Source organism: Scyliorhinus torazame, chromosome 15 (assembly GCF_047496885.1).
Source record: "Scyliorhinus torazame isolate Kashiwa2021f chromosome 15, sScyTor2.1, whole genome shotgun sequence".
In the NCBI taxonomy this organism is placed as follows: domain Eukaryota; kingdom Metazoa; phylum Chordata; class Chondrichthyes; order Carcharhiniformes; family Scyliorhinidae; genus Scyliorhinus; species Scyliorhinus torazame.
In genome coordinates, this window is record NC_092721.1 from 179046187 (window position 1) to 179058440 (window position 12254).

The 12254-nt window shown below is 49.1% G+C and overlaps 1 protein-coding gene across 1 annotated transcript in view; it reads left to right on the plus strand.

Annotated features, from left to right (window-relative positions):
- LOC140392034 (von Willebrand factor A domain-containing protein 3B-like) overlaps positions 1–12254 on the plus strand; it is a 233774-nt gene that overhangs the window by 183355 nt on the left and 38165 nt on the right. Inside the window, exon 23 of the mRNA XM_072477209.1 lies at positions 2067–2199. Coding sequence (XP_072333310.1) covers positions 2067–2199 — 133 coding nt within the window. The remainder of the gene's footprint in view (positions 1–2066; positions 2200–12254) is intronic.

The window sequence follows — 12254 nt, forward strand, 5'->3', positions numbered from 1 at the left end:
ATGGGTTGCCACGGGTCCAGGGGGTGATCGACGGGATGCATGTTCCACTACAAACACCTGCTGATGACAGGCCACTCTACACAAACCGAAAGGTGTTCAACCCAGGTGACCCCTGCATGCGAGCTGGCCATTCCATCACATGGCTCCATCGAATCATTGGGATGGCGGTTTGGGGACAGTTGGCGGTGGGGGTGGGGGTTGGGGCCGATTCCCTCCCCAATGTCCGCCATTCAAACCCCCCCCCCCAACACCCCCCGGAAAAGCCCCCCCTTCTCACCCATTTGACAGAACACCAAGGCAGGTTGTTAAATTTTAATGTGAACAAACATTTACAGATTTATGCCCTAGCCCCTATGACTAAACTGTGCCCTCACCCGTGCCAATGTAAATAGTGTCTAATTTTCTGGCCTTAAGGGGCCTAATGTTATGCTCAGATGGTTCCCCTGATGGTACAACAGGAGTGGAAGCGGCCTCCTGTGATTCCTGCCCTGCAACCTGGGTCCCCATTGGCGCACGTCTCCTGGGGTGGCCCGGCCTAGATGGGCCCGGCTGCTGCTCAGGTGCCCCGGGTGACGTGGTGCCGCCCTGTTCTGCCCGCTGCCCACCAGTTGCACCAGGGACAGGAGATGGGGGGGGGGGGTGTCCGAGGAGTCCGAGGTGCCACGGTGTCCCATCATCTCCTCCCCCCTCAGCATGCCTGAAGGCTCCTGCGCTACTCCATGGGACAGGGGTGCGAGCGGAGCCATACCCTGAGGCTCCCCTGACACCTGGCACTGCCAGTCCTGGAGGCCTGCTCTGGTCTTGACCAGGGTCCGCACGCTCACGGCCATGGAGCACAGGGAGTGGACCATCTCCATCTGAGTCTGCGCCACATCACGCAGGAGAGTTGCTGTGATTTCCAGGTGGCTGTGGCACATGGTCACTTGTGAGGCAGCAACCTTGTCCTGGGTGTGGGGTGTGGTGGTTTAGGGTGAGGGTGGTGTGGGGATGAGGGTAGGGATGCAGGCGGTGTAGGGTGAAGGGGGGTTGGCACACGTGGCATGGGGAACCACAACTAAGCGGGGTCTCACATCCTCGCCCGCGGCCGAGCTCCACCTCAGCGACCTCCCTTTCTTCTGGGCCGCCGACCCCGTCCAGGGCTTTCTGCTCGGCCACAGTGAGTGGGATCTTTGTCAAAGGTCACCTGGACTCAAAACGTTAACTCTGTTCTCTCCTTACAGATGCTTCCAGACTTGCTGAAATTTCCCAGCGTTTTCTCTTTTGGTATCTGTGGTGAATGTATTATATCAATAATCCACCATTGTATCTGTGCTATGCTGTTGCCCTTGTGGGCTCCTCCTATGGGCCATTGTATGGCATTATCCATAAGGGAACATGTTGGGGCCTGCATGGGCTCCGCCCATGGCTCCTCCCCTTGAAGGGAGGTATAAAGAGCAGTCGACCTGTAGGCGGTTTTCAGTGTTAGATCAGTTGCAGGCAGGCACTGTTCTAGTTGATTAAAGCCGCAGTTTATTTCTACTCTTGTCTCGAGTGAATTGATGGTCGCATCAGTATCAGAGTCCAACATCCGCAGTAATTTGCTTTTATCCAGGAATGTTACATATATGGGTTGTTGCTGTTGCGTGGTCACTGTAAGAGTTGAGTCATGTGATAGTCTGTGACACCATCGGCTACTTCGCGGGCTTAGGGTCAGTCTAGACCAAGCGTTTGTACAGTTACCAACCTCTGTTGATTATTGCATTTAACCCACGTGCTTCAGCATTTCCATTCTTTGATCCTGCAAGAACAACACACAACAGGAGGAAATTGTGAATTTTATAGTCGACTCCAAATGAGAAATCCACTGTGGCATCTTATTACTACCATCACTGAAGGGGGAGAAGGCAGGAGAATGGGGATGAGAAAAATATCAGCCATGATTGAATGGGCAGAGTGGACTTGATGGACTGAGTTGCCTAATTCTGCTCCTATGTCTTACGGTCCCTCAGGAAAATATATATTATAAAAATAACCGTCAAATCTACCTTTGTGTCTGAGGAATTCCAATTTTAAACTATCCTTTGCAGGAGCTGAATGATGTTCCCAGGGACCATAACCCCAGCGTACAAAAAGACACAAAACATGCAAAAAGAACATTGGACACCCTGAGAGGTCAGAGGGTGATCGCAAGGTCAGAGGTTGATGGTTTTTATTATCCAGGTGAGCTAAATGTCAGGTGTTCTCTTTTAGATTTCTAACAGACCTAAAGTAAATCTGTTTAGAAGTTTAGAGATTATCAGGTGGTCACGTGGTTGTTACAGAAGTTCACATTAAGAAATTATTTTGTTGACAGCAGAAAATGGCAATTAAGGTCCCCTAACCTTTAAGGTAATCAATTGGATTGAATCATTTCATTCCAATTTGCACTTGAAATCGTGACTGTTCAGTTCAGAATTTCCCAAGATATTTGGCCACTTTTTCAAAGCGAGAATGTATTTCATATTGAAGTTATAAAGTGCCACTAAGCAATAATTGCTCTTTACTGCCATTAAAAGCAGTAGATGTCAACACCTTGCAGTTTAGAAATGCTATAACTGTAAAATATATTCTCATAATTTCATATTCTTTTCATAAAATACACAATACCGAGAGTGACAGTAAAATGCTATGGGGAAACTCTTCAGGGAACTAATATATGTGAGGGAGGGAACAATAGTTTCTGCACTTATCCACGGTGAACATCAGCAACGTTGGAAAAAGACCTCCAGGCATCGGCCCCAGTTCCAGCGGGAAATAAGTATGGAAGAGAAATATCGTGTACGGTGGAATCTTGTTGAGGGGCGGGTTGGTCTCGCATACAGCCAGAAGAGCCAATGAGAGGACCACACTGCCACTTTTGGGAAGGCCTGCCAACCCACAAGCCAATCAGGCAATGGTGAACCCACTAGTGGGCCTTTCCCTTGAGTCAAGGCTCATGGGGACAGAAGTCTCACCTACCGACTGCGGCCAGCCAATCTGAGGCTGGCAGGTCTTGTGCTCAGCAGCGCCATGGGAGGTGGTGGTTGCTGGAAGTAAAACATCTACCAGAGCAGAGCAATCCACGCCACAGGTAAGTAATAGAACATAGAACATACAGTGCAGAAGGAGGCCATTCAGCCCATCGAGTCTGCACCGACCCAATTAAGCCCTCACTTCCACCCTATCCCCGTAACCCAATAACCCCTCCTAACCTTTTTCGTCACTAAGGGCACTAAATTGGCATAGAGGGTACAGAAGGCTAAGGGGTAAAGAAATGTGGTCGGGGGTGAATAAAAGGCGATCATTTGACATTGGGGAATAAGGGGTTGTGGGGTGTGAGGAGTGAGGAATGTGTTGGCATAGTGGATGTGAGGCCCATGAGGGCATGAATGGTATGGGTGTAGGAGGGGCTATAGTGGAGTGTGTGGTGCACATTAAGTGGCATAGGTTGGCATTGATGGGGCAGAGGGGAGGGTGAGGGGTGGAGAGCTGTTTTATGCTTTAACCTTGAAAAAAATAATAACTTAAACACAGTGCCAGATCCTTCTGCACAATTTCCCTCTGGCCATGGTAGTCTCCGAATTCATTCAGGGGCTGGCATTCCCAGCTTCCAAACCACCCCGACCCCTCGAGATGAAAATCTGATGTGCGGGTGACCATTTTTACAGGTTGGATACATACAGCTGGGAATTCTCCCATCCCTGCACACCTGACCTGGGAGGGAACATCTGGGCCCTGGTGTTACAATCCCCATTAAGACTTTAAAAAAAAGATTTGTATGTCCAGAAACCAACTCAAAGGATCACACAACAGGATTTTGGGCTGGATTCTCTACCGCCAGCTGCCTGTAGTTGTGTTCCCTATGCGGTGGAGAATCCAACATCAGGGAAAAAGGGGGATTGGCATCGATCTAGTCCCGATGCTTCGGTTCCCTGGAGTTTGCTGATTGCTAAAAGTAAACTGTCTCTCCGACTTGTCCTTACACAATATTTGAATATTTAAAATTAAAATTATTCAATGTATCGGGGTGGGACAGCAACACCATATTAAAATGAAATGAATGAAAATCGCTTATTGTCACAAGTAGGCTTCAAATGAAGTTACTGTGAAAAGCCCCTAGTCGCCACATTCCGGCGCCTGTTCAGGGAGGCTGTTACGGGAATTGAACCGTGCTGCTGGCCTGCCTTGGTCTGCTTTCAAAGCCAGCGATTTAGCCCTGTGCTAAACAGCCCCTAAACAGATCATCTTGCTTTTAATTCTGATTTTGCAACACACATTTTTCTTTCAATAAAACTATTTATATGCAAAACGATGCACATAAATATACCTTGAAATCAAAGATGGATATTTTAATTTGCAGGGTAATATTTTGTTTGGTCCTGTTTGATAAATCGAGCATTTTCATATTTTTCTCTTTTTTTGCAGTTAATTTTATGCACATTCGAACACATTTAATTGGACCTTTTTACTGCATAATACATTGGTTTGTAGCCAAATAATTCATTGTTTTGCTCATTGAAGGGTTGGGGGTGTTCCTGCAAAGGCCACCATCCCTGAGTACCCTTGAGAAGGTGATGGTGAGTTGCCTTCTTGAATTGCTGCAGTCCTTGAGGTGTAGGTGGGAGGCTTTCAAGTGGCAGTTGAAAGGAATACAGGACCGGCATGTTCCTGTGAGGAAGAAAGATAAATACGGCAATTTTCGGGAACCTTGGATGACGAGTGATATTGTAGGCCTCGTCAAAAAGAAAAAGGAGGCATTTGTCAGGGCTAAAAGGCTGGGAACAGACGAAGCCTGCGTGGAATATAAGGAAAGTAGGAAGGAACTTAAGCAAGGAGTCAGGAGGGCGAGAAGGGGTCACGAAAAGTCATTGGCAAATAGGGTTAAGGAAAATCCCAAGGCTTTTTACACGTACATAAAAAGCAAGAGGGTAGCCAGGGAAAGGGTTGGCCCACTGAAGGATAGGCAAGGGAATCTATGTGTGGAGCCAGAGGAAATGGGTGAGGTACTAAATGAATACTTTGCATCAGTATTCACCAAAGAGAAGGAATTGGTAGATGTTGAGTCTGGAGAAGGGTGTGTAGATAGCCTGGGTCACATTGTGATGCAAAAAGACGAGGTGTTGGGTGTCTTAAAAAATATTAAGGTAGATAAGTCCCCAGGGCCTGATGGGATCTACCCCAGAATACTGAAGGAGGCTAGAGAGGAAATTGCTGAGGCCTTGACAGAAATCTTTGGATCCTCGCTGTCTTCAGGGGATGTCCCGGAGGACTGGAGAATAGCCAATGTTGTTCCTCCGTTTAAGAAGGGTAGCAAGGATAATCCCGGGAACTACAGGCCGGTGAGCCTTACTTCAGTGGTAGGGAAATTACTGGAGAGAATTCTTCGAGACAGGATCTACTCCCATTTGGAAGCACGGTCTTGTGAAGGGGAGGTCGTGTCTCACTAACTTGATAGAGTTTTTCGAGGAGGTCACTAAGATGATTGATGCAGGTAGGGCAGTAGATGTTGTCTATATGGACTTCAGTAAGGCCTTTGACAAGGTCCCTCATGGTAGACTAGTATAAAAGGTGAAGTCACACGGGATCAGGGGTGAGCTGGCAAGGTGGATACAGAACTGGCTAGGCCATAGAAGGCAGAGAGTAGCAATGGAGGGATACTTTTCTAATTGGAGGGCTGTGACCAGTGGTGTTCCACAGGGATCAGTGCTGGGACCTTTGCTCTTTGTAGTATATATAAATGATTTGGAGGAAAATGTAACTGGTCTGATTAGTAAGTTTGCAGACGACACAAAGGTTGGTGGAATTGCGGATAGCGATGAGGACTGTCGGAGGATACAGCAGGATTTAGATTGTCTGGAGACTTGGGCGGAGAGATGGCAGATGGAGTTTAATCCGGAGAAATGTGAGGTAATGCATTTTGGAAGGTCTAATGCAGGTAGGGAATATACAGTGAATGGTAGAACCCTCAAGAGTATTGAAAGTCAAAGAGATCTAGGAGTACAGGTCCACAGGTCATTGAAAGGGGCAACACAGGTGGAGAAGGTAGTCAAGAAGGCATACAGCATGCTTGCCTTCATTGGCCGGGGAATTGAGTATAAGAATTGGCAAGTCATGTTGCAGCTGTATAGAACCTTAGTTAGGCCACACTTGGAGTATAGTGTTCAATTCTGGTCGCCACACTACCAGAAGGATGTGGAGGCTTTAGAGAGGGTGCAGAAGAGATTTACCAGAATGTTGCCTGGTATGGAGGGCATTAGCTATGAGGAGCGATTGAATAAACTCGGTTTGTTCTCACTGGAACGAAGGAGGTTGAGGGGAGACCTGATAGAGGTATACAAAATTATGAGGGGCATAGACAGAGTGGATAGTCAGAGGCTTTTCCCCAGGGTAGAGGGGTCAATTACTAGGTGGCATAGGTTTAAGGTGAGAGGGGCAAGGTTTAGAGTAGATGTACGAGGCAAGTTTTTTACGCAGAGGGTAGTGGGTGCCTGGAACTCACTACCGGAGGAGGTAGTGGAAGCAGGGACGATAGGGACATTTAAGGGGCATCTTGACAAATATATGAATAGGATGGGAATAGAAGGATACGGACCCAGGAAGTGTAGAAGATTGTAGTTTAGTCGGGCAGCATGGTCGGCACGGGCTTGGAGGGCCGAAGGGCCTGTTCCTGTGCTGTACATTTCTTTGTTCTTTGTAGGTACAACCGAAGTGCTATTAGAAAGGGAATTGCAGGACTCAGTCATATTGATGTATTTCTGAGTCAGGATGGTATGCGTTACTAGGAGGGAAATTTGCAGCTTGGGCTGCTCCTGTACACCCGATACTCCACTCCTGATGCTGCAGATTTGGTAGGCGCTGCCAAATTAAGCCTTGGCAAGTGACTGCAGTGCACCTTGTGGAATGGTGCGTTGGTGGTGGTGGAAATGACTGTTTAAGATGGAGGACAGGGTGCCGATCAAGTGAGTTGCTTTGTTCTAAAGCGGGCGAACTTCTTGAGTGTTGTTGGAGCTGCACTCATCCAGGCCAGAGTATTCCATCATACCCCTGGCCTGTGGCTTGTAGAAGAAGTAAAGGTTTTGAGGACTCAGGAGGTGAGTTATTTGCTGCAGAATACCAGCATCATCATTAGTGGCACTAGCTTTTTAATTCCAGAGTTTGTTTAATTTGATGAATCGAATTTCAATTCTCCAGGGGCTGAAGTGGAATGAAAACTAATTTCTCCAGATCACCCAAGCCGGTCCTGATGTACTGGTGTAGTTGAAGAACTGCAATGCCGTACCCAGTTCCACATGCATTATCTTCTACATTTGCAGCTATTGCTGTTGCGCTTTCTGGAAAATAATATATTACTGGGCTATATATTATTTATTAAATATTAAAATTCTGCCCTCGTAATATGAGGTTGCCGGGCATCCATATGGTAATACACCATTCTAGTTTCTTTATTCCGAGATTTCTAATGGAATTTGTTTAATGTTCTGACATTTAATTTAAAAATGAACAAAAGGTACTTTAGTTATTATTTGTTGAATAGTTTTTCTCACGTTGTGGCATCAGCCTGCCCATGTTTCTTTGTCCATTCTCTCAGCCTGCGATTGATTTGAAGGAGCTAGAAAATTAACTTTCAAAGATAATTCAGATATAAATGCATTATTCAGTTAACTGTGAAATTGATACCAGTAATCTGTCTGTTTTAATGTCATGTAATAAGGTGTGATACTGGGGAGGAGATGGCGTAGTGGTATTGTCACTGAACTAGTAATCCAGGGTGGTACGGTGGTTGTCTCTGCTGTCTCACAGTGCCACAGGGACCTGGGTTCAATTCCGGCCATGGGTGACTGTCTGGAGTTTGCACATTCTCCCCGTGTCTGCATGCGTTTCCTCCGGGTTCTCAGGCTTCCTCCCACAGTCCAAAGATGTGCAGGGTAGGTGTATTGGCTGATGTGTTAGGCAGGTAGGTGGACAGCACTCGATGCAGGGAAGCTAGAAACAGACGTCTAACCCTGGAGAAGATCCAATACTGTTTAATTCAACGACAGAACTGATATACATATTCAGCTGTGGGTCGACACTATACTGAACTGACTGGAGACCAGACTTACTAGCTACCGCATGGTGTTTATGCTTGCTAGCTCGTGGACTCTGATTGTCTCAGTGGCTGGGTCCCAAAAGAGCGGGAAACCTAGTGCCCTCTGGCTTTATAGTGGTGGTGTCCTGTCTGGTGATTGGCTGCACTGTGCTGTGTGCTTACTGGTCATCCTGTGTGTCAATCACTGCCTGTCTGCATCTCATTATTTCCATGAGTGGATATTATGACATGTCGCCCCATTTGTTTTTAGATAAATAAATACTAAGGTGTGCATGTGTGTATATATATATATATATATATTATATATATATATATATGCCTGACGATATACAAAAGGTGTCCAAATGAACGTATATATATAGGACGGTGTCGATAGTGCAGATACATGGCAAACAAAACAGTATTTACAGAGGTTAAATTGATGAAGTCACAAAATGTACAAAAGTTCAGTCTACAGACTCAGTTTTTGTGGTGGGCGACGAATTCTTGTCAATCGCCGCAGAGGTGGATCAGGAGCCGCCTGCACGTGGATAGGCGGGATCGCTGCCATCGCGGTGGTCGTATGGGCCGGCAGGATTGCTGGTAGATCGGTGGCCTCGTGGCAGGGTATGTCCGGAGGAAGCATCGTGGGCGGCGGGGCACTTTGGTCTGGTAGCAGTTGTGGAATTCTTCGCAGTGCCCGTCTGTTGCGCCGTGGCAGGGAGCCATCAGCCATGCGGACAAGGAACGATCGTGGGGCCATGTGTTTGATCACAACAGCTGTGGCTGACCAGCCGCCCTCAGGCAACTGGACACGAACATGATCAGTTGGGGCCAGCTCGAGTAGATCCGTGGCATGAGCATCATATGTGGCCTTCTGTTGGGCCCGTGACTGCTGCATTTTCTGTAAGACCGTGAGGTGGTCAAGGTCTGGAACATGGATGGCTGGAACTGTGGTCCTCAGAGTGCGATTCATGAGCATCTGCACTGGAGACAACCCAGTGGACAGTGGGGTTGCCCTGTATGTCAGCATCGCCAGGTTGAAGTCGGAGCCTGAGTCTGCAGCTTTGCACAGCAACCGCTTTACAATATGGACCCCTTTCTCGGCCTTCCCGTTTGACTGCGGGTAGTGGGGACTGGAGGTTACGTGACGGAAGTTGTAGGACTGTGCAAAATCAGACCATTCCTAGCTGTAAAAGCAAGGACCGTTGTCGCTCATTACCGTGAGCGGAATCCCATGCCTGGCGAACGTTTCTTTGCAGGCTTTGATTACCGCCTTCGACGTGAGTTCGGGCAGTTTCACCACTTCTGGGTAACTAGAGAAGTAGTCGACCAGGAGTACGTAGTCACGCCCCTTGGCTGGAAAAGGTCTACACCTACTTTGGACCACAGAGAGGTCACGATCTCGTGCTGTTGCAGCGTTTCCTTGGGTTGAGCTGGTTGAAACTCTGACAGGTAGGGCAGTTGAGGACTGTGTCGGCAATGTCCTGGTTGATGCCCGGCCAATAGACCGCCTTCCGAGCTCTGCGTCGGCATTTCTTGACCCCAAGGTGACCCTCATGGAGTTGGCCCAGCACCATAGCCTGCATGCTCTGAGGAATTACGATCCTGTTGAGTTTCAGAAAGATCCCCTCCACCACCGTCAGGTCGTCTTTTACGTTATAGAACTGGGGACATTGTCCCTTCTGCCAGCCATGGGTAAGGTGCTGCATCACACGCTGCAGTAAAGGATCTTTGGCCATCTCCTCACGAATTTGGACCACCCGTTCATCAGAGGCCGGAAGGTTGGTGGCACACAACTGCACTTGCGCTTCTATGTGGCAGATGAAGTCACTTTGTTCACACGGTGTGGTAATGGACCGGGATAGGGCATCTGCAATGATCAGCTCTCTGCCTGGCGTGTAGACAAGTTCGAAGGCGTAGCGGCGTAGCTTAAGAAGAATTCGCTGTAAGCGCGGTGTCATGTCATTTAAATCCTTTTGGATTATATGGACTGGAGGCCTGTGGTCCGTTTCTACCGTGAATTTTGGCAGGCGTAAATGTAGTCGTGAAACTTGACTATCCCTGTCAGGAGGCCCAGAAACTCCTTCTCAATCTGAGCGTACCGTTGCTCAGTGGGCGTCATGGCCCTGTAGGCATACGCCACTGGAGCCCAGGATGAGGAGTCATCTCGCTGAAGGAGCACTGCCCCAATGCCGTCCTGGCTTGCATCAGTCGATAGCTTGGTTTCCTTGGTTGGGCCGAAGAACGCTAGAACCGGGGCTGTGTTGAGCTTTGCTTTCAGCTCACGCCATTCCTCTTCATGCGTGGGCAGCCACTGGAATTCCGTCGAATTCTTGACGAGATGGCGGAGGGCCGTGGTGTGGGATGCCATATTGGGAACGAATTTCCATAGGAAGTTGACCATCCCGAGGAAGCGGAGGACCTCCTTCTTGTCCTCGGGGGCCTGCATGGCGTTGATCGCCGAGACCTTGTCGACATCTGGCCGCACGCCTTGCTGCGAGATGTGGTCACCCAGGAACTTAATATCTGATTGACCAAATGAGCACTTGGCCCTGTTGAGCTGGAGATCATGTTCATGAATTCTCTGGAATACCTTCTTGACGCGAGCGATGTGTTCCTGGGGCGTTGTGGACCAGATAATTACGTCGTCAACGTATACTCGCACCCCCTCGATGCCCTCCATCATCTGCTCCATGATGTGGTGAAATACGTCAGAGACAGATATGATCCCAAAAGGCATCCGTTGTAAAGGTAGCGACTGAACGGGGTGTTGAACGTGCACAGCTTGCGACTGGACGCGTCCAGCTGTATTTGCCAAAAACCCTTGGAGGCGCCCAGCTTAGTAAAGAGTTTGGCATGAGCCATCTCACTGGTGTGCTCTTCACGTTTTGGTATAGGGTAATGCTCCCGCATGATGTTGCGGTTTAGATCCTTAGGGTCATTGCAAATGCGAAGCTCCCCTGACGGCTTCTTTACGCAGACCATGAGCTGACCCAGTCTGTTGGCTCTGTGACCTTTGATATGATGCCCCAGTCTAGGAGGTCCTGTAATTGCTTCTTCAGACGATCCTTGAGGGGTGCCGGCACCTGGCGTGGTGCATGAATTACAGGGGTGGCAGTATTTTGTATCGGTATGGGAGCATGCCCATTGCATGGAATACGCTGTGGTACTGCGTGATAATGTCATCTATGTCAGCTTGCAAATTTCCATCAGGTGAGGCCGTCGCCGGTGATGATGACATAGTATGGACTCGCTGAACCAGGATCAGGAGCTTGCAGGCTAGAGCACCGAGCAGGGACGCTCTGTCAGGCCCGAGGATTTCAAACCGCAGTGTTGCCTTGATCGCCTTGTTGGATACCCCTAGTTGACAGGAGCCACTGGCAGCTATAGTATTGCCATTGTAGTCAAGGAGCTGGCAGGCTCGAGGATCGAGAGGCGTTTTGCCGTTGTGGTGGAAGGCAGCGCATGTGTAGTTATGATGCCCACCCGGTATGGGGACTTGAGGCACTCAGCATCGGGGTCTGCTGGGCTGTCGGGATCGGAATCTGGCATGCCTTGTTGTATTGAGCGGACAGTTCTGCGCAGGTGGGATCGCTGGCTGCTGAGCGGTGGAGCAGATCTGCAAAGGGCTGCGTAGTGGCCAAGCTTGCCACACTGTAGACACCGGCGTCCTTTTGCCGGACATTGTCGCTTTAAATGGGTGGAGCCACAATTCGGACACGTCTTGACGCCAATGTCAGCGCGTTCCGTGCACCATCGCGCATGCGCAGTGCGGTTGGTCGACGTATGCACCTGCGCAGTCGGGTTGTCGGGCTCGTTGTCCACTAGGTCGTGGCGCGCGTGTGCAGGGACCCGGGAAAAGGGTGCAAAACGGCCACTCTCCTCGATGCTCAGGCCCTGCATTTGTGCAATGGCCTGCACCCGTTCCGCCTCGTGGGAGGCCTGCTTTGCAGTTTCTGCCGCCCTGATGTGGGAGTAACGATTCTTAGCATTCTCATGGACATTGCACGTCTTGATAGTGACAGAGAGGGTCAACTGTTTGACTTTCAGGAGCTGCTGCCGAAGGGAGTCGGAGTGGACCCCGAAAACGATCTGATCCCGGATCATGGAATCAGCTGTCGAGTCATAGTTACATGACTGCGCTAGGATGCGGAGATGGGTCATCCTTACCCTGAAGCCTCTGCTG